The sequence below is a fragment of the Polyodon spathula genome, chromosome 22, assembly GCF_017654505.1.
Source record: "Polyodon spathula isolate WHYD16114869_AA chromosome 22, ASM1765450v1, whole genome shotgun sequence".
In the NCBI taxonomy this organism is placed as follows: Eukaryota; Metazoa; Chordata; class Actinopteri; order Acipenseriformes; family Polyodontidae; genus Polyodon; species Polyodon spathula.
In genome coordinates this window covers 6427143-6453884 of record NC_054555.1, presented here as the reverse complement: position 1 = coordinate 6453884, position 26742 = coordinate 6427143, and the positions used below count along the sequence as shown (strand labels likewise).

General features: G+C 38.4%; 1 protein-coding gene across 4 annotated transcripts in view; it reads right to left on the bottom strand.

Annotated features, from left to right (window-relative positions):
• The window catches only part of LOC121297005 (transcription factor COE1), a 136387-nt gene that overhangs the window by 44375 nt on the left and 65270 nt on the right, over window positions 1-26742 (bottom strand). For 2 of the 4 annotated variants that reach the window (XM_041223007.1, XM_041223009.1), the window contains exons 7-8: window positions 4941-5022; window positions 1579-1720 (exon numbers count right to left, since the gene is read on the bottom strand). In XM_041223007.1, the coding sequence (XP_041078941.1) occupies window positions 1579-1720; window positions 4941-5022 (224 nt within the window). The remainder of the gene's footprint in view (window positions 1-1578; window positions 1721-4940; window positions 5023-26742) is intronic. The other 2 variants (XM_041223008.1, XM_041223010.1) reach the window with 1 other exon arrangement.

Sequence of the window (26742 nt, the reverse complement as noted above, 5' to 3'; positions counted from 1 at the left end):
AAATGTGTCTGTCAAGTTTTAACTAAAAGGTGATTAAAGGTGGTATTGAAAGTCGATCACTATGTCAACTGCAAATTGACCTTAAACCAGAGAATGCACTTGTATACGTGCAGATAGATTTTGAGTAGATTAATGACTGTTTTAGTGTTTTTAATATAATTATTAATGCTCTTAGCCAATAGTGTATTTTGCTATTGTACTTTGCATTAGCATAAGAAATATAATTTTAAAAAATCCATATAAATTTCAATGGAATAGCTGTCATAAGTGTTTAAGAAAAGTCTGTAAAGAATTGGAAAGAGAACTCACATTTTCAATGTCACACACTGCAACTGCATGGAACTTACGGGTCACTACTTTGTAATGTCAAACACCCTCAGTAAGTGTTAAGTACTGGTTTGAAGCTTATTAATGAATGCATTTGTCACATCCCCCTTCCATCCAAGATGGAGTGAACACCCCAAACAGGAGGCCATACATCACGACCCCACTGTGGCATCCCCAGATGTGAAGGCAGGGCATTGCTTTTCTACTGCAGGGAGATTGGTTATTTGTTATCACCGTAATTAGGGGGAGTAGACACTGAGGAGCAGTTGTCATAAGCATCGCTGAACAGATGGTTGCAGGATGTGGGATAAGTCTCAGCATATTCCCTGTCTGTTTATCAGAGCCCTTTCCCACTTCTTTTCCAACATTAACCTTCCACCAGTCTCCAGTCAGTCAACTGCCTGACAAGCACCTTCGCTGGTGAGCCTGCAATCTGCATAAGGGCAGTATCGCCACGCAATAAGTGTAGCTGTATTGCTAGCTAGCCGTAATGTTACACAAAGTGATTTAGTCACTTCTCCAAGGCAGCCTGTCAGATCAATGTGCCTTGCTTTGCCTGGCTGCATATTAAATCATTAGATAATAAAGTGTTAGAGCATGCAAACTGACAGGGTCTTTGCACTCTCGTTTTTCTCAGAGCAAAGTGTTTTGCCACAGGGAACAAATAGACATAATTGAAGTGGCGTTTGACTCCTGCTAGTGTTTTCAAAACCTATCCAACCATTTGAAATGGCATTATCTGCAGTAGTCTTCTTTTTATTTGCCAACAGGTACAGCAAGCAGGCAAAATAAAGAGCAGCAAATGGGCTTCTTCACTGAGTTCAAGTTCATGGTATTTTAGCTTTTTAAAATTTTTTAGGATTGTTGTGTTTCTTTTTCAGGTAAGTTTTGTAAAATAAACCCTGGATATATACCTTACATTAAGGAGTATATCACTCCCTCCAAAGTAACCCTTGAACCCCTGGATTCATCAATACCTCTCGAGTGTGTCACCTTACACAATGAATCATGACTGCCACTGATGCTGTTATTAATCAGTACAAAAACATGGTGATTGATTATTGCTTGCTTCAGGATAAGCAGCTACATTAAAAAAGGCTGGAGATTATGTAAGGGGTTAAGAGGTCCGTACAGGACAGACGACTTCCGTCTTCAGTGATACATTCCCTCACTCACTCCTAGTCACATACGAAACAAGTTCTGAACTCACAATCACCCGACAAGGCAATCCAATGAAAAAGATCTGCCTACCATGTTCCAGATAAGAGGGCGTACCTTCAGAGGGATCGAGCCTCCGAGCCCTCCGCCCATGCTTTGAGTTGTTGTGCACAAACATGTTGTCTGAGACTGCGAGGACATGGCCGTCCACGTTTACTGTTGTGGAAACAACAACCTGCAAAGAGAAAAAAAAGCACAATGTAATACTGTGTATAGTGGGACTCATTCAAAGGGGTTCCCTGGTGCCTATTGGCAAAAACTAAAAATGGTAAACAGTGAGCAACTTGAGATTAATACACGATGGCACTATGTGGTTGCAAGTACAGAGCGACCAAATTAACTAGACAATAATCTATTTGTGGGAAAGCATTAACTGCAAACATATTAACAATAACTGCAACCATATTCAATCGAGTAAATTGAGAAAATAAATATTTATATAATGGGGGCCATTGATGGCAAATATAGGCACATTGCTATAATCTGATTGGGGTACTACATATCACAGCAAAGAAATCTAATCATAATGGTGCAATTATATCTACAGCTTAAAAAGTTTCAGATTGCTTGAAAAAAATGAGAAAGCTCTTAGTCAATTACCACCACAACTAATTAAACACTTGAGTTTGCTCTCTTTGTCAACATTTGCAAGCTAACTGTGTTCCGTCTTCCCCTTCCCAGATTGGGACTGAGGGCTTTGGAAATGATCCAAGCAAAGACCTGCTCCAACCACACCTGCCCCCCCCCATCACCCCAAGAGGCAAGAGGATAAAAACATTATAATCCATAAAGTGATGTTCTTTCACACGACCTCTGATAAACAAATATCACAATCGTTTGTTAATTGCTGTTGTTGCTCCCTCCTCACGGGCTGACAGTCTGAGCTGCAATCCACCAACTCCTTTTTAATCCACCTATTATGTCGACTAATTAACTCTGTTCGTTTATTCCCTCTGTCATTATCAGGGCCTGTCAGCTATGTGAGCGCCGCTGTGCAGAAAGGCCCCGGCCCTTGTGATTGATCACCAATAGATTGACATGCAGATTAATTTAATTAAAAATCGCCTCACTTGAGGAGCCAAAGACAATGGCGAGGCGCTAATAGATTTGCTCTTGTAATAACGCAAGCCCCCGGCACCATTACAGAAGGGGTTTTAGACTTATTTTGCTGAATTCCCCAGCCGATTGCTAAGGCTCTTATTTAAATTGCTCTAAAGCTTTGAGAGGTCTCAGCCTCTCAAGAGGAGAAGTGCTTGACAAGACTTGGCAATCGTTGCTTCAGGTCTCAGAGGGAGCTGCCTTATTTTTTGAAGACAGCTTGAATGAAGGCATTGTCAAGGTTTGTGAAATGTTGTTTGTGATTTTCCTTTGGCATGTCATGTCACCTAAGTTATGGTCTCAACAGAGGGTGGAGGACTAACGGATGCTTGTGCATGTCTGTTGTGTTACTGCAAGAGCTTATGAGTGTTTATAGCGATATGAGAAAATAAGCATATATGTAGAGCATGTGTGGATAGTTATACCTGTAATGCCACTTCACAAGCACTTGCCAAAGTATAGTTCTCATCTACAGGACTGTGTGCACTGTATGCACTTTTGTGTTTACAGAATTACAAGTATTGTTTTGTTTGTGCGTATGCATGTTTGTTTCAACTTTTCTAAAAACTTTAATTTAAAATGCGAAAGGAAGTAGCATTATGCCTACTATTAACAATTATAGTATTTAAAAAAAAAAAAATTATTGCAAGTATTACTGGTCAGTACTGCACCTAGAATTCTAAAAAATGCGAAAATAACATTACAGTATGTATTACCTTTTACAGGTGATGTAGTTAATCAGGGTCAATAAACATTACGATTGGAAAGAAATCACTTGACTGTTGTACATCTTTAAGACTCACAGATCTTTTTGGCTGTGCTAAAATATTCATTTCCTGTTATTTGCTAGTATCACTCATCTTCCTCTTTTATCTCTGCTTTGAAATACAAGGATTTTTTTTTCATACATTAACTTTTAGTGCTTTTTAAATAGCACGCCTATTTTGTGCGATATAGTGTATGCACATTCCTTTGGTACATTTCTTTATAACAAATGTGAAAAGAATCCTTGACAAAAACTCAGGCATGGTTAACTGGTGAGATGCTTCCTATTGCGTTCAGGGAGGGAAAAAAAAAAATTCTTGATCACAAGCCTGTGATGCACAGAGAAGACTCCTTTGTGGCCCAATTAAGATAAAACTGAAAGTGAAGGGAAGTGACTTAATACTCAAATCCCTTCATATATGCCACTTGCAATGCAGATCATATCCAAAGCAGAAAAAGGATAAGAGAATCACAATAGGAGAAAGATTGTGTTAAATAAATTGTAAGTTGTTTCAAAGGATATCATTGTTAGTAGAAAACTATTGTTAAGTGTTTTTTTTTGTTAAGTTTTTTTTAATAATAACAATAAAAAAGTTGTTGATTTATTTATATAAAAAAATGGGTTTGCCAAAAAACACATATTGAAATATAACACCTCATTTCCAACAAATTTCATTATTTAATACGAATGAATAAATTAATAAATATAGACATAGAATGACAATGTTAAAAGAATAACTCTACTCAAAACCCTTCTCTAATCAATAAATATACAGAGACTTGTCCTACTAAGCTTCACACTGGCAGCAGTTTACACCTGTGAGCAATTCCTTGTCCAGGGAAAATCATTTGCTTGTTGTGAATGCAAAGGTCCAACTAATTGACACAGCCTTTTTTTAATTATGCAGCGACTGTTTACATGCTTTGAGCCTGACCGCTGTGAAGCCCAGCCTCTTTGACAGAACATCTTTACGAAGTCAACTGATTGGTAACCTTTCTCATGCCCTAACCAATCATTTGCACCAGATACTGACGGCTACAGGAAGATAACGTGGCAATAGATTACCATATGAAAATCAGCACCCGGTCCTAGCAGTATAAATTGGGGATGTCAATGTATAATCATGGAATAGAGACGTGAGTAGGACCTAGACGTTTCTGCCTATCATGGACATGTACTGTATGCAGTCTTGTTCAAGAACAACAACAATACATGTGTTACAATACAATGTGTATGTATGCATCATTTTCAGAATACTTCTCCGTGGAGCTGAGGGAATGTCATTTAATTTTAATCTGTTGTAGGCCATCATTTTTTAAACTACACTGTTTTGTTCAGTTCTTGAAACCAAGACTGCCTAGTCAAAAGGAAACCGAAGCAAATATACACATAAAAGACATCTGAGATTCTTCAATTCTGTTGAATGTTCACTTGGGATTGACCATCATCCAGTTAGGGTTTTTTTTTACGTTGTGTTTTGGTCATGTACAGAGTTTTAGGAATATGCTCTTTTATAAATCGTAGTACTTACCTGGAACCTGCGCATGTCCCTAGGGTTCCCAGCATTCTTTAGGCAATTCTGGTTGCATTTCAAAAAGAACTTCAAGAAGAACCTGAAACAAAAGAGAAAACAGGAATATATCGACTGTGTTACTCAAATGTCCAGGCAGACAAGAGGCTGGGTACTGACAGGCTTACACAAAGCTTCCAAGCCCCACTGCTCTCCTTGTTCCCAGGGAAAGCACTTTGAAAAGCCTTCAATTCAATCAGTTGACTAACACACTCTTGTTTCAGCTCTACAAAAATTACTTCTAATGTGAGTGTTTCACTTTGGTTTAAGATCACTTGGGATCCTCCTGGCTTTTGGCTTTGCCAGAGGCCAAAATATACAGCCTCCAAGAGAGGCAAAACACTTATACCCAACCATTTTTGAAGTTTGAATGTTAGATTACAGAAATCTGAAAGGATAAACAGTCAATTGTATAGTTTATACATTGGTTATTTCATTTTCATCCTTTAAAAAAAATATATTATTAATAAATGAAATGCATGACAATAATTAAAAAAAAATGTTAGACATGGAAAAAAATAAATAGATTTGAATTTTTTAAATAATATGGTGGCTAAAAGGAGATAATAGGGTTATTTCATATAATGGTACTTGAAGTAGCTATAAAATATCTACTTCAATAATAAAATATCAGGCTACAATGTAGCTTAGGAAATACTAAATAACTGTTCATTCAAATGTGTGCAGGCATTGTTTGCTGTGAAAGCTATTGATTCTGGCACTGCCTTTTTAAACCAAGCACGAGGAGTAGATGACATATAGGTTCTGCAATTGTTTCTATAGCTTTATGCCAGAATCAATACATTAGTTTAAGTATCAAACAATGTGACGACTTTATTTGGGAACGTGATACGCAGCAAAAAAGAAATATGTCTTATGGGTGGCAAATCCTTGAACACGTCACTAATAATAATGAGAACAATAACACTTCTGAGAAACTGCTCTCCTGCAAAGAACATGCTGTAAATAAAAATAAAGGGCTTGCAAAAAGGACATCAGAAATCATTCTGTGTGCTGCCCTGCACAGATTTCCAGATACATGATATGAACAAAAATGATATTGCCCTCATTGATACAGTACCATTAGATAACATTTAGGGCAAGATTGTAAAAAAAAAAAAAACACACACACCAAATACAGTTTCAAAACCAGAGATAACTCCAATATGCAATTTAAGAACCTCTGTTGTAAGTTATTTACTTTTAGAATTGCTTGTCCAGTATGGACTCACAGGAGTGAATAAAATGGACCAGTGCTTAGCAAAACGAGAATCCCATTCCGAATATACTACCCCTTGAGTGTATCAGATTAAATGCTTAGGCCATCCTAGAAGGAGTATCCTTCTATTTGACTAGTATATACACAAAGATATTTGAGAAGGAAAGACACACTGGCATGCCACGTATCATTTTTCAGAAAGGTCCTGTTCCCAAATTTAGGGGTATGGGGTAGCCCCATTCTTAAGGTGGCGTAAACGCAGCTTGGAGGGAATGCAAACAGAAGTGGCACGCAAGCAGCAACGAGGCCCACAGCTGGAGCTTGACCAGTTGATGGTCCAGCTCTTGTCAGCAGCTCTTCAGCTAGCACGTGAGGTATGAAGGGCATGGAAAATAGATCCCCCTGGTCCCGACCTGCCCTGTCATGTGGAATGTTGGCAGAATCCAGATACCAGGTCCAGCAGCCCAGGGCCCTCCCCCCAGCAACCCACTTCTTGTTGAAATAAAGAGCCAGGCCATCTGTTGGGAGGAAAAGACGGCCCTGTCAACCCGCGCCTGGAGCCTCAAACAGGGCCTTATGAGGCAATGTCTCTCGGAGCATGGGAGCCACTGGGGAAAACAAAGGCTGCGCTACTCCAGAGGCTTCCAAACACAGTCCTGGGGAGTCGTTGCTTTTTATTTTTTTACGGAGAACGGGAGCCAGCCACCTGGTCACTTTGGCTTCACTAACCTAAAGGAATACTTTCATAATGGAGGTTGAATGTCACTGTTAAAAATACATGCACTGAAAAGACCAGGGTAAGAAAGAAATGTCAGGCTAGATTAGACATTAGAGATTTTACGAAGCATCTGGGAACATTTTGACATGTGAGTGAGATACAGTATAACAGTATCCAACCCTTTTTAAAGACACCCTGGTGAGTTGGACAAGAAGATCATAGGATCCAGCTCCCAAATTGTTTTTCACCAGCCTAATTAAGACAGCCTATTTGACAGGTCTGACTGTAGAGTCACATTACCTCTAGTTTACAAGCCAAAAAAAGAACTACTGTACTGCGCTGTACCCAGAAAGTAAGCAGAAAGGGCACCTTTGTGAAACCTACACCCTGTTTGAGGTTCTTCCTTCATAAAGGTAGATTGAGTAAAAATGCTGCCCCATCTCTTATCTAATGTTTCACTGGAATTAATTTCTACCCCAAAGGTCCAAATCTGTTTTAAATCTACATGGAAAACATGGGCACCTCTATGGATTTTATTAATCAGTCTACAGTCCATTATAGTGCCACTAAAGTAAATAGCATTAAACCCCAGATATGGTTATTCTGTGCTTGACCTGTGGTTTACATAAGTAATAAAACCAGGGATCAAAATCTGATAACGTCAAGGAGGAATTTAGTGATTTTAATGCATTCATAAAGAGCATATAGTACCAAATCAGGAGAAACGTGCTACCTTTTCAGGCCCGCTGTGCAATGTTTGCTCTGAATCCATTGTGCCATTTACTCATTATAATTCAGGGTGCTGAGATTCAGAGCGCTTTTTAGAATAAAAGGCAAAAGCTTAACCCTTCAGAAGTCCTCCTGCCATTTTAAAGACCTGGTGTTCATCTCCAGGCTCCTGCCAACCTAATCAAGAATTAGCTGTGCCAGCTTTGTTTCCACATGACATAGCTTATTGCTGTCATAATACATACTAAACCATGAACCTTTTGAAGGGGCTTTTTTTAAAATGCCATCTTAAAATGTAACTACATCAGTGTTAGATGATGAAATAAGATGTACAAGCATTTCCTGCTTTTGTTAAATCATGTACCGAAAAAAGAAACAAAATACAATAGAGTACTGTGTATATGCATTATTCTGTTGTAAAACACTTTCAGTGCCAAAAACACCATACAGCTATTTTACCTTGAAATGTAAATTCATTTTCGTCAACTTTAATTAGCATGACTGCTGACCTGAGAGACAGTAGGCCATTACCACTGACCTGGCTCCTCTCAGCTGCCTGTCTGCTGCTCTACAGTAATTACAAAGTGAAAACGCTGAGGTCACCGGCATGACCAGCAGTGTGACAGACCTCATTAGAATCATCAACTCTATTACTGGGTTAGAACAAGGGAAAGTCACTTAATTAACAGAACTTTTCTTCATTTGCACTCTTAAAGTGCTAATAGTCAGTCACCCTGACTCTTTTTAATTATTTTCTATGGAGACATGTCCATTTCTTTTTGACCTAGCGTAGACCATAAATATGAAAATGTAATGCACAAAGAATGGTTTTGATAAAATCAAGTTTAAAAAACTTTTGCACCTCATCAGACCTTAAAGTCAGCCTGTACGAAACTGCACTGCTTTCCTGCATAATTTATAAGCCGAATGCGTTGCATTTTTACAATTATGAGTAATAAATAAATAAATAAATAAATAAAAACATCTGGTGAGTAATGTTAACCCAAGAACCATTAGGACTAGATGTCACATTAGTGGGGGAAAATAGCATCTGTATTTGAACATAGCTAACAGACTGCAGGATATATTGAGAGCAAGTCTGCATCATTTGACTGAGACATAGACTACAGCTTTTCTGCACACCTAGCTGTTTGCATTAATAAAGTCAGGAGCTGATCGGTGGCTGCACTTAGTAACATCTGTCATAAGACCTGGTGCATGTCAAATGGTGCTTTGCTATTAACACTTATGCAAGTGACTCAGTCTTAGATTTCTATAGTCAGTACTGTTGTGGTCAAGTGATGACAGGTATATGTATTATGATACTAGCTAAAAGAAGAAGTTAAATAATGGAAGGCATAATTAATTGAATAACCTTTTAGAACCCTGAAAGAAAACTTGTGTTGCAGCGACATCCGTTTCTTATGGGCAATGGAACCAAATTTACATTTTTCTTTTCGTTTCAAAGCATGTTTGGTTGCATTTAAATGTGGTATTCATTAAACTTTTCTAGACTGCATCGAAAGCAGTTTATCTAACCTTATGAAAGGTTGCAAACCTCTAAAAATAAAGTGTGCGTTTATCTAAGCTCAATGACAGTAGTAAATAACCAGTTTACTGTAGCACCTGTTCATGCAATTTGGGTATTATAAACACAGTGCAAGTATCTGTAGGCCAAACATCTCAGTGCATCTGTTAAAAAATAAATGTCAACACAAAGTTGGTTCAGACTATTTGGTGAACTTTATAAGTAACCAACAGAGGGCTGCAGCCAATCACAAAACACAGACCGTTTAGCTGGAAGACATCTGACAGAACCAGCCAGTCTACTTCACAAATGCTTTTTTTGACGCAGTATTTGATTTCAATGAGGCCTTTAAGTCAACATGGTACTCCATCCTTCTGTCACTATTCTACTAGGCCCTTGTTCCAACCAGGATCTTAGTTTAAGTCAATACCTAGGTTCAATGAATTAATTCCAGACTTGGTTGGAACAAGGCTCTGGTCTTCTCAATTCAGTTATAAATTACATGGTTGGAATAAGGTCCCGAAAGAGTTACAGGGGAGTACCACTGCTTTAAGGTATCATTCTGAATGTCTTTACGTACTATAGTAAATTGAATATTAAAAACTGCTGTTTAATAATGTTTATAGGAGTGTGCCGGGGGTGTGGAACCCTACTGATTCTCTTGAACCCTGATCATGGGACTGTATTTGTAAGAAAACTGGCGGGATGGTTCCTTTTTGGGGACAATAATTTTTAGATCACACTTGCAATGCCCCCCCCCACAAATAAAGAAAGATGCAGCTTTTTACAGTAATTGCTGAAGCACATGTTGTTATCAGACTTGCACGGCTAACTCTGTCTCTCTATTCCCTGAAGCATTGATCCCTCATCTCTTGCACAGTCGTGTGTGAGGAGCAGGGGATCTCAGCTGTCTTAGTGTGTCACTAACACAGTGAATGCGAGACATTCCTCCAAGCACACAGTTTAACCTCTGGGATGACACCCAGTTTCGCTTTCAGCCTCACTAAATCCTCAGTGAAAACTCTTGCAGCCACGCTTGATTTATAACCCAAACTGTAAATCTCATCCACACACCGGGCTGATGAAACTGGAATGTCAAGCTACTTTTGAGAAGATGCATATCCTACACTGGAGCTCTCTGTGGGGCTTAAGAAAACAACATGCTTATGAAAAAAAAAAAAAAAAGAGAGATTCAATTCACCAGAATACACCGCAGACTTTATTTATTTATTTATTTATTTATTTATTTATTTGATCAGGCAGGGACCATCGAGTAATAAATCCATAACAAAAAATGAATTAGTCGTGGAATCAGAATTTACAATTTTTACATCAGCCCCCCCCCCCCCCCCCCCCCCCAAAAAAAAAAGAGGCATAACCAGAATATACAATGTGGCCAAGGAAAGCTTTGTAAATGAAAGGTAAAATTATAAAGCATTTACAGCAATTTAGCGTAATATTAAACTCTGTTCTTATAATTATTATTATTATTATTATTATTATTATTATTATTATTATTATTATAATGAGTGACTTTTATTTCAAAGCTTAATAATATGTTGCAGCATACATATCCCTAATGGGGTGCATTTCAAATCCCTGAAACTAAAGAGGGCCTTTCTTAGCAACCAAAAGAGTTGCTTTTATTTTTTCCAGTTGAAAGGATCAACAATCTAGTTCTGTCACTGTTCCCAGCCTGATCGACAGACAAGTTTCATTATTCCTGTGAAGAGCTCATTGATATGGGAAGTACATCTGACTGATTGGCTTTTAAAGGTATAATGTATATTAAAGTACATACTGTCCCTTTTAGGGGCCACTCTATGTCACTATAATGTAGACTGTGACCTGGCGCATTCAGAATTGATTAGATAGCCCTGTCATGCTTTCCTGAGGGTCCTCAAATTAAAATAAAATTGTAATTGTTATATTTGCCAAGTGGAGAAAGGGTCCCCTTTTTCAATTTTGTCTAATGCATCTTTTTTTAGAATAGCCTTTGAGGGTTTAATATCATAACTGAGGGCCCAGCCTTCTATTTGCGGGTTACTTGTGGTAGCTGTGTAGATTACGAGGTGGTCCTAGAAAATCAATCATTAAAAAACAAAATGCAGTAGGACTGCCGCCTGTTTGACAGCGATCGACAGAGAATAATCATAAGAATCTAAATACCTTCCATCTGCCAGGATCTGGAGGAATATGTACAAGGAAAGCAAACCATAGACAGCCACAATCAGGTGCTGGCCAAACATTTAATAAAAATAAAAAAAATAAAACCTTTAAAATGATTCATACGGGCAATTATAACACTGCCGTCATTAATACTGACTAATGGGGAGTGGAGATGGTGGTTTGCAAATCAGGATCCTCTCCGTGTTGCACTGGCTAACCCTCCTCTGCTGGAGGGCTCAGAGCCGAGCCTTGTGTTTCCCTCGTCACTTTTAATAAGTCCCTCAATAGCTGTAAATTAATGTAACATGTCAGCGTTTTATGAGTGCCGCTTCACCGTTGTTAACAAATAATGTGCCAGTTTGCGGCCTGCCCTTGCTGCTGTGTGACAAGTCAATGAGAAGATGATTTCTCTGCAAATTGAAAAGCGGCCTGCCTCTGTTGCTGGGGCTGGGATCATTTTTCTGTGATCTGACTAAAGACTCATGTGAATGGCTCTGTGATGGTTTTATCTAGTGGAAAGATTGGTGCTTGTCTTGCACTCATTGCTTATGCATGCCGTACTGTACAGTAGTTTTGTTTCTTGTTTTTTTGTTTCTGTTTGACATAACCATAACGTTCTATGTATTTATTTATTTCTGTTCAGGCTGGCTGCGAAAGTAATATGTGTGTGTGTGTGTGTGTGTGTGTGTGTGTGTGTGTGTTTGTGGGGGGGGGGGGATTCTTTAATAAAGGAGTTTAATAAAGTTAAAATGCAGAAGTTAAAATGCGTTTTCACTACCTGGAATATTTATTGAATTAGACTCAAAGATCACAATAACTGAGCTTGGCGATTTTATAATGAAGTAGTAAAAGCAGACTGGGGCACAGGGGCTGGGCAGTGTGCATCACTTGGGTTAATGTGATACTCTAATGCATTAGCCTTTCACCTTTCTGTCTGGGGTCAACATCTGTTTCTCAGTCCCTGTGATAGACTGCAGTCTAATGGCAGTACTTCGTTGAAGTCAAAATCTTGCAAACAAATGTATGAGTCTGTCACGCATTTACAGTTAGCATATGTTAAATCTGATAACTATTTGCCTAAGCAATCATTCTACTTTAAAAATAAACTATACAATTTTAATGACACAAATAATTAATTGTGGCAAAAGATTAGCTGTACATGTACAGGCACACAATTTAAATACATTAAATACATTGAACAGGAGTATAAAGCAATGTTATTAGTTTAGAGCAAAGAGTCCCTTAAATATTCCAGACAAACATGGCTTTACAGGAATTACAGGGCCTAACAGTGCCTTGACAATTAGCATATTATAAATAGGAAAATGATGGTGGCTATGGAGGGGGACAGTGAGGGCTGCTGGTGCTCTACTCCTTGGGTAATCGAATTCCACTACTTAATGCAAAATAGCGGCATTACAGCGTTTGGGATCTACTTGTATGGTGTTACCCGCGTTATCAGTAAATGAGACGAAGTGAACGGTACAACCTATAAATAATTCAAGGGCTGAGATGGCAATTATGGAGCTGAGCAGAACCAACATGAATATTTTATGAAGGCTAAAACAGCCCTCAGAATGAATCACGGAGAGATGAACACACATGCACAGGCTCAGCTGCTGGGCAAGCACGCTCTGCCTTGCTCTTCCGCTTGCTCCTTAGCTTGCTCTCCCCCCTACCCGGCTCATTTTATTACGCTGTAACGTTAACCCCTTCCCACTTAAAAGTGAATTCCCCTCCCTCCCCAGATCTCTATGTAAGTCAAGCTTGACACTCTAGCCTCTTTCGGTACTGACTCTATTCCCTAAGCAAATAATTACAATACAACTTTCACCCTTAAAGCCTCAAAGAGTGTGTGTTCTACCACATCTTTGGTTTCATAGAACAGGGTTGACGGAACACATACACAGTGAGCATTTCCAAATGTTCTGAAAGGCAATGACTGGATGAAGAAACATATCCACTGAATCCACGAAACAGCAGAATAAAAGCAAGTGAAGACCGGCAAAGTATATTTTCAGTGTTAAGCATGAGTCCTGGGTGCAGCACATGACTGAAAGGAGAGCTGGCTGAGAGCTACAGTAAAAAGGGAGCAAGATTAAAAAGCTAGAGACCTATGCCAGGTTCACAAACACTGTAATTAATACTAAACCATGTATTATTGTGCATGTACAGGTCTCATATAAGGACTAGTGGAGCTTTCGGACTAATCCCAAGCAAAACACACACAAACACACACGCACACGCACTCACACACACACACACACACACCCGCACGCACGCACACACACACACACACACACACACACACACACACACACACACACACACACACACACACACGCACGCACACACACACACACACACACACACACACACAGACATGCACACACATACACACCCGCGCACACACTTGGCTTGAAAAGAAACAGTAATCTGGAAGTCTTTTTACAAGGTGTTGGGATTTTAGCTCTCCAGTTAAAAATAACAAAACCTCAAATAATGTTCTGCACGTGCAGGCGAAGATAGAAATCATAATAAGCTAAGGAGGACACTTCATTTGGAGTGTTTATGAGCGTTCTTGATGTCTAACGTAACCCTTAAACATGACCACGTTAATCCCTCAGGCTGTTGTAAAGTTGGGAGACTGAGGGAGGCACCCATGGAACCGAAAAAAGCTGCATAGGAGGAACACTGCATCAGTAAGGAGCTAACCACCAAGCATTAACAAACAGACCTGTCTTTGAAGCTGCCAAAATTTTTCTCATACTTTTTGCTTGCAGCACAGCCAAAAACAACAGCAGAGGCTGTTTTTCCTGGTCGATAAATGACATCTTATTTATCTGTAAGAACGAATGCCCTCTCTCTCCCTTACTCCAAGGCATCCTTTACAACACTGGGCAGATTTTGCTGACAGTTTGAAAATTGCTTACAATACAGATATCTAAAAATCTTTATGAGGCAATAAAAGTCTCTTGCTTGGCTTTCTTTTCAAACATCTTTAAAAAAAAAAAGAAACACCTTGTTTTTACAAAAACTGCTGCTTCTGTGTCAGCTGTAACAAAGGTTTTTATTATTATTATTATTATTATTATTATTATTATTATTATTATTATTATTATTATTAATTTTTTCTTAGTGAGTTCACATGTTCCCTGATTGTAAAAGCAGCAAACAACACTCTGCAGTCACTGTTACATTATGAAGTAGAATATAGATGTATGCTTGTTTATCCATGCTGCAAACAACCTACCAGCCACATTTTCTTTAAATATATATTAAATTAGAGATTAAGATTATTTAATGCATACATTATAAAACACTAAGTGTCATCTTTTCTTTACAATCCAAATTTAACAAGTGCCCTCATCTCATAAACACAGAAAACAGACAGAGTATAAATGTAAGTCACACATGCTTTTTAAAGACATCTGCACTTGTAAACAGAACACATGCCTAATTTTAGTTCCCACTAGGGACAGTATTATATCCAGGCTCGTTCTTGCTCCAAGGGCTAACACAGTCTAGATTTTTAAATGACCACCATAGTAGCTGAGATCCAAACCTACATTGTTTGTTATGCTTCATCCCATAGCCCACACTGAGCTGCTACTTTGAAAATCCACACTTGTTCTTCCAGCACAAGTAACGAGAATGTGACCCAGCTCCAACTGTTTGTTATCCAACAGTAATATTTTAAATGACTTGGAACTGGTGTTGCCATAGCCACATGTGCCAACTCTGTGTATCTGTATAATGTATCTCTTGAGCACAAGTGAAGTGTAGTCCCAGTTCAATATTTTTTTTTCCAACCTCAGGATGGGAAAGAGGAATGCTGTTTCTGAAGTTGAAATAATAACCTTGTTTAAAATGAGAGAGGCATCCCCTGTTTACAAGGCTGCCACTGGGCATGACAAAATTCATGATGGCATCACATATGGCTTTGCAAGCTAAATTCAGCATTACTGCTTTCTAGTTTAATAAAATAATTTAAAAGTTTGGACCTTGAAAAACTATAATGGATGCTGGAAATTTTAAAGCATATACAATTTCATTATTAACCACTACAACTCCAAGAAAGGCATTTGTTACTGTGGTACTGTTTCAGAGGTGCTGGGGTTAATAACTTAAGAGAGACAAGAAACACGAGGCTGTAAAAAACAAACTAAAATGATTAGGCTTGGATTTTAATAATGAGGGTTAGACAGGGAAATGCAAACCTGAGGTAAGTTACAAAGATGTCTGTTTATGCCTTTTAATAAACATCTGTTCCCTGAAAGTGGCCAGGAAAATAAAACGCGTCCTTCCTTAATGTGTTGCTTACTGGAATGAAGTACTGTCCAGCTGTCTGTTCACCCCTTTTGTATTCGCTATCGCTCAATGAGGCGCTGATGTCATCGACCTAACAGCTTTATTGATTGAGCAGTAATGCATGCATGCATGAGCCCCGCGCTGCCACACAAAGAAACAGAGACGGAGAGAAAGCTCAAGAGAAGCACATCAGATAGTGAGTCTTAGAGGATGCTTTCAGGCCCTGGAGATACGAAGAGACAGAGGGCAGCATTATTTTACATAAGAAACACTTCATATTCAAAATTGTAATTGATAGCTACAAAGCAGGGGGGGAGACAAGGTTTGGGCAGAATGGCCTGCCAATCAACCACAGCCTCTCTCTCTCTCTCTCTCTCTCTCTCTCTCTCTCTGAATGAATGAGAAGGAAAGAAGAAAAGCATCACTGACTGCCAACATTCTACTGTATGACTAAAAATGCAGGCAGTCGTAAAGTGGTCTATTTGTCAAGCTTTGTGTCTGTGCCCCAAGCTATGGGATCATGGCTCACATTTTTTAAGTGTTAGCCAGAGCTGATCTACATGCTGATAGTCAGCACTGTATTATTGCACTTGATTAGCATTTCATACTATGGGATTAGTGTCAGTTTGAAAAATCCACAAAACTGACTTGCATGGCTTATATCTACCCAATTGTATTGTACTGAGCGTTCCAGTTGTTTAAACCATGCAATCGGGGATACACTGTAGCTGTCTGCAGAATAACCTTATTACTACAACATAACTGTATTATTTTCTAATTATTATGAGATTGCAACATGCTGGCTTACTACAATTAAACTCAGGGTTTCTCTAGTGAGATGATAATTGAATGGTTTTTCAACTGGGGGGTTTCTTTAAAGGATAGGGTGCTATGATTAGTACCGGATGCCTGCATGCAGCTGAACTTGATCCTGACTTGTTTTCATGTGTCTATGTTAAACTCCAAAACAAAAGCATCCTTTTTGATGTAAAACTGTATTGAGTCACTCAATGAGAATACTACATCGTTCACAGGTCAAAGGACTCTGAAACATACAGTATTTATAGAGTAAAACAGCAAAACACAACAGAGCAAATGCATTCCCTGAGCGGTGCTGAATGACTACAGTGCAACTGATCCTGAAATGCAGCCCAAGTCTTACACTGGTGCTCCACCACCTTAACCCAGTACCGACTTGTCTTCCCTGGCTTCCAATGACACAGGATTAACCTTTTCCAAGTCTTAACCCAAACCAATCAGTTCTATGCTTCCTGTATGTGAAAAACAGTTTATCCAGTCTATGCAAATGTGCTGATTTTTTTTTTTTTTTTTTTTGGCAGTCAAACATAACCTTGCAGCACCCGTGTAAAATAACAAGAATCGAACAGACGATTATTTCCAAAGAAACTAGTAAGATGAGGGAAAGCGAGCTACTCCAACTGCTGCTGCTACTACTACGACAACTCTCCTGTATATCTTAGAAGCTGAAGGCAAACATCTCAATAATGCATGAAGGAGATATTGATTTTTTTGGCTGGAAGGGCTTGCAACGAGAGAAATTGTTAAGCACAGAATGTTGTTGTATGCATCATGGAACGACTCCATGGTTTCATTCTAATATCATTTTGAGGGCTTGGCTGATGAACTGCTTCGAAGGCAAAGGTTTACAGTAAAGTAGAGAGCTTTTTTTTTATAGGGGGTATAGGTGGTAAAGGAATGCTCCCCACTGACCCCCCCCCCCCCCCCCCCACCACTGAATACGAGTTGCTCCTAGGTTGTGTAGCTTATTAGGTAGATTCCACAATCTCACGATCAGAAAAAAAGATCTGTTTCATTCTTTAATTTATCATTATTTGCCTTGGACTTCAGCTTGCTGTGTGGTTTTTGTAGCACAACTGGACATGGAGTGATTTAATAATGTTAAGACATTTCAGGGATGAGGTCAGAAATATCTTTACCCAAGTTAAACATAAGTGAAACATATTTAAGGTAGGTACTAAGGAAGTGGAACAAGATTCGTACAAGAGACATGATGTGGGTTCTTAATTAACATGCTATAGAGGGCATGGATCTAATTATTGAAATATTGTTTATTTACACTTTTTTTTTTCCCCCAGGCAGAATCAATCCCGCACTAAAACTGATGCAGCATGATCACAGCATGCATGTTTTAACTCTCACTGAAGCTACCATTACAGTAGAAAACTAACCTTAAACAAAAGAATATCCTATCACTCTAAGTGACTTGTTACCTCAAAGGAATTAAGTCAAGCACTGAACTTTCCGAATGAGTTCCCCATTCAAATACAATTTGTAGATGTCAATTAATTAAGTCCACTACTAGAGTGATGTATCCAGGGGCAACGATATATGATTCACAACCCCAGCCCTTTTAAATCGAGTGGAAACATCCTTCGTGACTGCAGGTGATAGCTGAGTGAGAGCTACATCCTTTTGTCATCAGAAGCCTCACTAATTATTTATTTGACTGTGAAGGAGAGTGCTGTGTGTGGCAACACATATTGACAGGTACTGCTTCTAGTTGCTTTCTGTCTCTTCAAGTCATAAAGATAAAAAAGACAAGAGACCTTTCAAGAGGTAGTGCTCCCTTTTTCTCTGACCTAATTAATGTTATCCTTGAGATCGAGCGAGGGGGTTTAAATAATACAGAACTTGACAGAGGGCTTCATCTGTACTGGTTAGAGACCAATACTACTTTGAGAGTGTTGGTTAAATATACTGTAAGTGTTCAGTAATTAAACCTCTTTATACATTCTCTAGCTCTGACAGGTTGACAGGGAACACATGTGTGTTTATGCCCTTGTTCTTATCCCTTTCTTCTCATTTTTCCTTCTATTCTGGGCTGATTATATTTTCTCACAATGTAAAATGAAAAAAAATATTATATTACACCATTTGCTAAAATGGAAACAATGGAAACATAGTACAGCCTTCAGCAATAGAATCTAAAGGGCACCATCTCAGGCTTGGAGTGCGGGACCAGTCACTTCATAAACCTGTGCTAGAGCCCTGCCGCTTAAAATATTTATGTGCAGTTTTAAACATTTAACACTAGGAGGTGCTATAATTACATTGACAGATGACAGATGACCATTAGAGTGTGAAGCAGTACTAGCAACTACTTTATTCAGTGTTTTATTCATCTGGAATATTTTCAGTTTCTCTCCTGTACCTCCAACCATAGATGCTTAATTAACAGCAAAATTTTAGCAGATAAAAGAAAAGGGATGATTATTTATAGGATCCTGAGACGGACTCTGACAGATTATCTTCTGGTGGAGCAGCTATTGTTTAATTTATGCCAGATCTAATTACTAGTTTGTAAACTAATTTGAATTAAATTTTTTAAAGCGCTTGCAGTCTGGCAAATACCGGTAAGTCGAAAACAAAACTGTGGGAGGCAATATATTGGCTCATTGAAATCAAACAGAATTCATATGAAATAAATCAATTCAATCACCAAATTGCTGATACTCCAATCCAATCAAATGTATTTGCTTAATTTTATTTTGCAAAATCTCGCTCAAAATGTGTCATATTTGTTATAAGCCTAGATATACTGGTGATGTCTGTTTACGCCTCTAAAGGATAGATAGCTGACAAGAGCTAAGAAGGCTTAGGAAACAAACTAGTTTCAGTGAGTCAGTACAATCCTTATTACAGACCACTGGCACAGTAATGAGTGGCACTCTCCGCCAGGGACCCTTTCAATTATAAGACATGTTTTATTTGCGTAAGGCATCCTAATACAGCACTTTTTCCTTGATAGTAAGACATGTCCCTGGGTTTAAAGAAGGAGCAATCTAAAGACCCTTGTAAGTCGTTTAGCCCAAGCACTTCTAAAACCCAAAACGCCAGGGAAATCCCTCTTCATTCCTTGGAAATGTGCTTTTTGATATGTTGCTCAAACAATCTGCTGCTTTAATCTCTTGTCTTACAAGAAAAAAAAAAAAAAATTAAGAAAAAAAAAAGATAATGTAAAAACACAACTGGCGGTAAATGAAAGATCTAATGAGATTTAAAAAAAAAAAATAGCATAGAAAAGCTGTACATGAGAGCCGCTTTAAAATAGGGCTTCTGTATAAATCCGACAATCTGTCTCTGGATTGCTCTCTTGGACAGAAATGGCCCGGGCGGCCTACAGAGGCCTGGGGCTCACCAAGCCTTAAGGGACCAAATTATGATAGAGGAAGACAAGGCCAGGCACTCTCCGTGGAAATGACAGTTTTAAAAGCACCAAACAAAAACCAGCTTGGAGCAATCCTACAGTATCCTAAATTACTGGTTACACTGCCAATGCAATAAAGCTATAAAGAGAGTATTTCAGTAACCCAAATGCCTTATTTCATTGTAAATGAATAATACATATATATTTTAATGTTTCTTTTAAAGATCATCTGCTCTTAATTATCTTACTCTGTATTTTGGCTGTTACTTCATACCTGTAGTGGAATGTAAACTGATTTTACGTGTGCTCAATTGCACATGTGAAATTGTAATTCAGTAATATTGCTTACCAGCAAACCATACTGTATGGTACCACTAATCCCCCCCCCCCCCCCCCCCCCCCCCCCCCCCCCCCCCCCCAAAAAAAAAAAAAAACCAAAAAGGAATTCTTAAAGGTTGACTAAAGCAGGATTTACCACTGAGATCTTGTTTCTTGTTTTTGAGAACTGATAGAGGGAGCAGTATGACAAAAGTTCTCAATAAGCACCTGTGTGTGACTGCATTAAGAAACTTTAAATACAGAGCTTTAAAATGACAGAGTTTTAAAAAAAATCTGTTAGTGATGAGTTCCATCTGCTGTGATTCCACTGGAGCTGCCAACAATGAGAGAGAGAAGGCAGATACACCCTACACCCCTAAATCACTATTAGTCTATAGGATTTTTGGCAGATCGGTCACACTTTATATATGTTATGGATTCCTATGTGCTATGAACAGGAAATAATGGATTGCTGTAATTCATTACTGATGAATTATGACACATTATAAAGTGCTACGGTATCCTATAGTATTCGTTTCGTATACAATAGCCTCTTAAATTAGTCTTGATAATACTGCACCGTGTTCCAATGCTGTATGTAATCCAGCATAAGCAGTTTAGCTCGTTCATATTTGTAAACTTGAGAACGAAGGGTTAAGGTTAGAAGTACATTATTTTCAGTATCAAATACCCTTCAATTAAAGAGTGGAATATTGAAATGCTATTTGACACTAAGTGGACCTCTGCTGCTCTATTAAATAAGGAAGATTAACTGAGCACTTTGTTATACAATTTGGTCCACAAGTTCCCCTTTTTTTTTATTTGACATGGTATATAAATGGCTAAGAATTAAGTCATTCCTCACCTTCCTCTGACAGAGTCTTTTATTATTTACAATATTTACTTCGGGGGAAGTCTCGGCTCATGTCATATTTATCTTGCTGAAAAATGGGCCTGTGAATACATATCATCTTTGGAACAAAAGCAATAAGTGATACTAATTCGGTTCATGAAGTGTGTAATTCAGTCCTCTCGCGCGGGGCAACATTCGTCTGCCGCTTTATTAAACTAATATAAAACCATTTTTCTTGCTTGTTACCGCCATATGAGGGGCACTAGTCTTAAAGGAAATCTTTGAGGAGGCCGCTAGCAGGCGTCAATTACACATGCTCTGCCATATAATAAGGAAAATCAGGTATAAAAGAAAACCACTTCTGCTATAGGTTGTCTGGCTTTAATTCTACTGGAAAAGACAACAAATGTTGCAGGGCAGGGAGACAGAGGGATTTTATTATTTTATTTTTTATGAAGAAAATACAGTTTAATATTTATGAAACTAATTGTTGTTAAAGAAGCCACAGTATTAACACCGTAAATATACAACTGTATTTAATTCTCAAGACAAGTTAAAGATTACAGAATTAGACCCAGGATCCCAAAACTGGACATACTTTTCCAGACTATTTTAGGTGTAATATGAACAGAACCAGAATGCATTCGTGCAACAGTACGTAGAAGGGTACTGTAATGCTTTATCAATATAGTTTAAAATGTTGTTAGGAATTTTATTTTTTTTAAAATAGAGTGAGTAATACAAATAACGAGAACGAGTAATGTAAATGCCATGAATAAGTACTGTTACTATGGGTTTGACAGTATTTGTTGTCAGTTTCAGTTTGGGGATTGTGATCCAATATTATATATTATATATATATATATATAATATATTATCTATATATATATATTATAATATATATACCATATATAATAGCGAATCCCGTGGGCCATCCTAACATCAAAAAGCACTTCAATATTCTCCTTTTTAATAGAAGGGGATTTGATTTAGAAAAAACAATGTTCTTCTAACTTTAAAATGAAACCCTTGTTTTATCCTTTTGTTCAATAAAAAATGTAACTGAACTGCTATAGCCTTTTTTAAAGCGATTTCCTGAGTACTCACTCTCTGCTCTTGAGTTGGGCCCTACCTGCTCCCAAGTCTCAGCTATGCATCACTGCCACTTCTGTTCAGACTGACTGGCTTGTTTCCGTGGTGACCCTTCCCTTGCCTGCCATATTATTTAAGGAGATTTATGGTCCGATGTCTTGTGCCAAGAAACGCTAGCGTTGACCCCCAGGGGTAGGGCGCCAGCAGGGAAAGCCATTAATATTACAGTTCTGGGACTGGGGGGTGGGGGGGAGAAAACTGCCTGAAACCTCACAGCGACTGAAAACTGAGCAACAAAAGGAAAAAAAGGATACTCCATGTCAAAGATATCTAATGATACCAAACCTGCAGGACTGTGGCCTGAAATAAATAAAAAGCCAGTGAGGTATAGCATTGCAAAGCTTTAAAGATTAGCCTTTTTTTTCAGCTGCTATGCTACCTCCTTTTTTTAACATTCTATATGACGTAAAAGATTAAAAATAGAATAGGATAGTGTTATTTATTATTATTAATAATATTATATTATAAAATTAATAATAGATATTAATATCTAATAATATACATAATTATTATATATTGTGGTTTCATTGTTTAGTGCAAATTCTACTTCCGACTCGCAAACATTTGCGGATTTGGGATTCATTTTGTAACTGTCTTTCTAATACTTTAAAAGATAAGTATAAGTGATAATTATTCACTATTTTAATTATAAAGGCTATAGCTGAGTAAAAGCTCCCTCAACCTTGGTTAAAGACTGTTTAAGGTGGTATATATTTTACTTAGTCACATCGTCTCGTCTCACTAAAATATTTATTGATGTATGCTCTTTGCCTTATCTTAGCCATGTCCTTTAAATTTGTTCCTTCTTTAAATATTTCGTAGAACAAATGGTGCTAGCTGATAGTGGCCTGCTTAGCTTGTGGCCTCCTTCATACGCATAAGAGGACAATATTTTAGAGGAGAGGCTCTATGGGCCTTCAAGTTTGCACTGCAGCGCTGTGCCAGGCTGTATCTGTGACAACAGGGGAGTACGGCTGGGCTAACAAATTAGGTGTCCATTTAATCTATTTAAATCTCAAGTACGGGGATCATTTAAAATTCAAATAAGCTTCCTAAGTTTGATGGAAGCAGCTTCATTCTGAGGTTGGGCAGCTGAGCTTTCCAGTGAAAGAATAATGTGAACTGGAGCAGCGATTGTGCACAATGCTTAACCAACTCCTACATGTAGACCCATGCTCTGTTTAACAAGCGATGACGTCACTACTTACACTCCCATCACAGCAAGAGACAAATACTGTAAAGAGATGAAGCATCCATGTCCCTGTGCAGAATTGCCATGCATCATTATACATCTACAGCAGGCAAAAACATTAAAAGAGTTATCTAAGTTACGGTCTTAATACTAAAAAGATAGGGGAGGTGGGGTCCATTAAATAAATGTACTGCAGATAGACAAGGCTGGCAGTAGCAGCTGATTGAAGCATTTCTTCTTCTGAACTGGAGTTCATTAATTTCATTGGGAGGAGCTGAGACAGTCACCAGCTCTGCCCAGCTGGAGTTCTTCCGAGTGTCACTAGAATAAGCACGGGGGCTAATCGTCAGGCTTGTACCGTCGCCGGGCTACCCCCCTCGGGCGGTGTGAACCTTTCCCCTTCCCATGAAAAATGAACCTGTCGTCGTCCAACGCGCCAAGTGTGCATATGGGAGACGCCGTCATTACTCAAAGCCTGCGCTCAGGCTGCATTTAGACATCATTAAAAAGCCTGATCTTGAACATCCCTAATCATGCGAAGGAACAGCTGCAGCAGGGTAGTTATGTGCAGGGACCTCCAAAAAGCGCTTGGATGGGGGGGGGGGGGGGGGGGGGGGGGGGGCAGGGGGTTTAGAGGGGGTGGGTGATGCATAGTGTGGCCTCCAGAAGCAGTGGAAGGTTTATAGAACCACTTGTACAATGAGGAAGGGGTTCTAGATTTGGTGCTAAACTGTGGTAGGGAGGCTGAAGTTTTTATAATAGCCATCAGAGCTCTGCAAACATGCTATAAGTAACCAGTAATCAGTCTGGGCTCAAACTGATTCCAGCTCTGCATTAATCCACCTTCCTTTCTTTGTGTAGTGGTCTTGTACTGTACCACAGTACAAACATCATTGAAGAAGGGTAGCTTGAAATGATGTCTGAAAAGAATCTAATTTAATACAAAAGCTTAAAAACATACCCCTTGCGAAATGAACCCTCGCTGTCAGTTCAAGCAGTGTACTTAATAATACACACTTCACCAAAAAAACCTGCTCTTAAAATGGCATTGGCTTTAAGCCCCTAATACAGAGCGAGTATGATAGCTTTTATTGGGGAAAATTATAATGCTAGGCCTGCAGGGGGTGCTGTAACAGTAGTAGATTGCTTGTATTGTGGTCGTGTCCCATTATCCATCAAACCCGACCTTGAGAATCAGTAAGCAAGCCTGCAATTACAGGATTTCAAACAGCCTATTTCAAATTCTGTCACACAATGATTTGATCACGGCTTTAAAAAACCAACCAAAAAAAAAACCAAACAGAAATTAAATAAACCGCTGTCTGCTTTGAAGTAGCATACCTGTACTAATTTGAGTAGAGGAAACAGCTGCCTAGGCCACCAAAACACTGCTGCTTTACTATTTTTGATCCAAAAACGTGCCAGGGCTCTTTTTCACGAAAGAAGCGAACGATAAAGAATGCAGGCGGTCTGTGCCAAAGGACATGTTGTGGCCCCCTCCATGTTTGTCAAACAAATTAAACACATTCTAGATTCTTCACCTGCTGAAGTAGCAGCCGTGCATATGGCCCAGAAGTTAAAAATAAGGAAACATGCATACATTACCATACTTAATGGCCGACCCTCTCCATTTAATATGCAAATTTCTTGAAGTATTACTGAATGCCGTCTGTTCTAAATGAATAAATTTGAATTGCAATTAGAATAATCCTTTATAATTAATGAAAACTGTCAATTTTGGTTCATAAGTAATTTGATTAACGGGATGATGGGACACTTATCAAGTTCACCGGACTGTTAGTATTGAGAGAGAGCTAATGTAGGGCGTCTCTGGCACTCAGAATCCACTGAAAAATTACCCTAAATTATTGATAACGCTGGCTAATGAACTTGGGGAAGCAGGCACTGGGTTATGCTTGCTTTACTTAACTGTACAGATTGTGTGTTTGTGGGGACATACTATAAGGGAACCGGATAAAATAATGTGTATCTCTGATTATTTATGACCTTATTCAACTGCCTCAATAACTGCTTAACTTTCTTTAGATGTAAATTCGCTGATAAGCTAAAAACTGTGCCAGTTAAGAGATTTGTTGATTTGGTCAAATCAAATGTATTACAGTTTAGAGATTAAATTTATATTATATTTATACTGCACTCACATATAAAAATGTAGTAGTATTTTTGCTTACACCCTACACATTCTTCAACGACCAAAAGCATGTGTACTTTTGCATGCACTGATGTGAATTCATACAGATACCACTTCAACATAATATAGAACTGTATGGATAACTGGTTGCAGAAGTACAGTATACTTGTAGGGTCCCATGAATATTCCAGCTCAGTAAAGCTCTATGAATAAACTACTAATTGAATTTGAACTACCAGTATCTACTGCTGGGAGCTTTCCTACCTCTCTCTGTAAACTGTATGCATGCATGTATGTATGTATGTATGTATGTATGTATGTATGGTATTTATTTATTTATTTATTTAAAAGTTTCAATATAACTGGATTTAACATTTATTGTTAATGGATCAGTAGGCACTGCTACTTCACATAGAGGAAGCATGAAATGGTATATAATTAGCATCACAACCCTACACTACTTTTAAAAGAGTGCATTTAAGTAACCTGTCAGGAATGTTTTAAAGCCTCCTCAAGACTTTAAACTTAAGAGAGATTTTTTTTTTCTTCATTCCATTTTTGTTTTTGTTTTTAAGAAGTCACACCAGAGACTTTCAGCCCTGGGAATTCTGGCGTGTTGAAAAGATCCAGTAATAATATGTGAAACATCAAGCTGTTATGACCTAAGGATCATGTTACCAACATTATATCACGTTTCTTGATAATTGCAAAAACCTGACTGAAGTGGTAATTAAGGGTTAGGATGGGGGTTTGAACATGCCTGGTTCAAGTAAAGTATTTTAAACAGGTATGTTATCGGAAGTACATATATGTTTTTACTGGCCAGTGCTAAAAAAAGTATAGAAGTGGACCTTGTACCTATCTGCTATTGGAGGACTGAGATAAAAGGAAAGGAAATGTAGAAAGATTGGTAAAGAATGGAAAAGAATGGCAAAGGATGGTAATCTATGAGCAGCAGAAAGTCAAAACTACAAAGTGTCCATTTTATTCTGACCTGAACAAATCCAAGCTTTGGAAAAATCTATTTTATAGCATTCGGAGCAATGATTAAGTGACAACCATAAAAAAAAAAAAAAAAAAAAAAAAAAAAAATTCCTTGGGCGTTAGATATCTTTTAAGCACTGCTGTAAGGATTTCTCCTTTATGCCTTCAAAAGTTGCAGTTTGTGTGCACTAGTGTGTGTGTGTGTGTGTGTGTGTGTGTGTCTGTGTGTGTTTTGTTGACCTTTTTTCT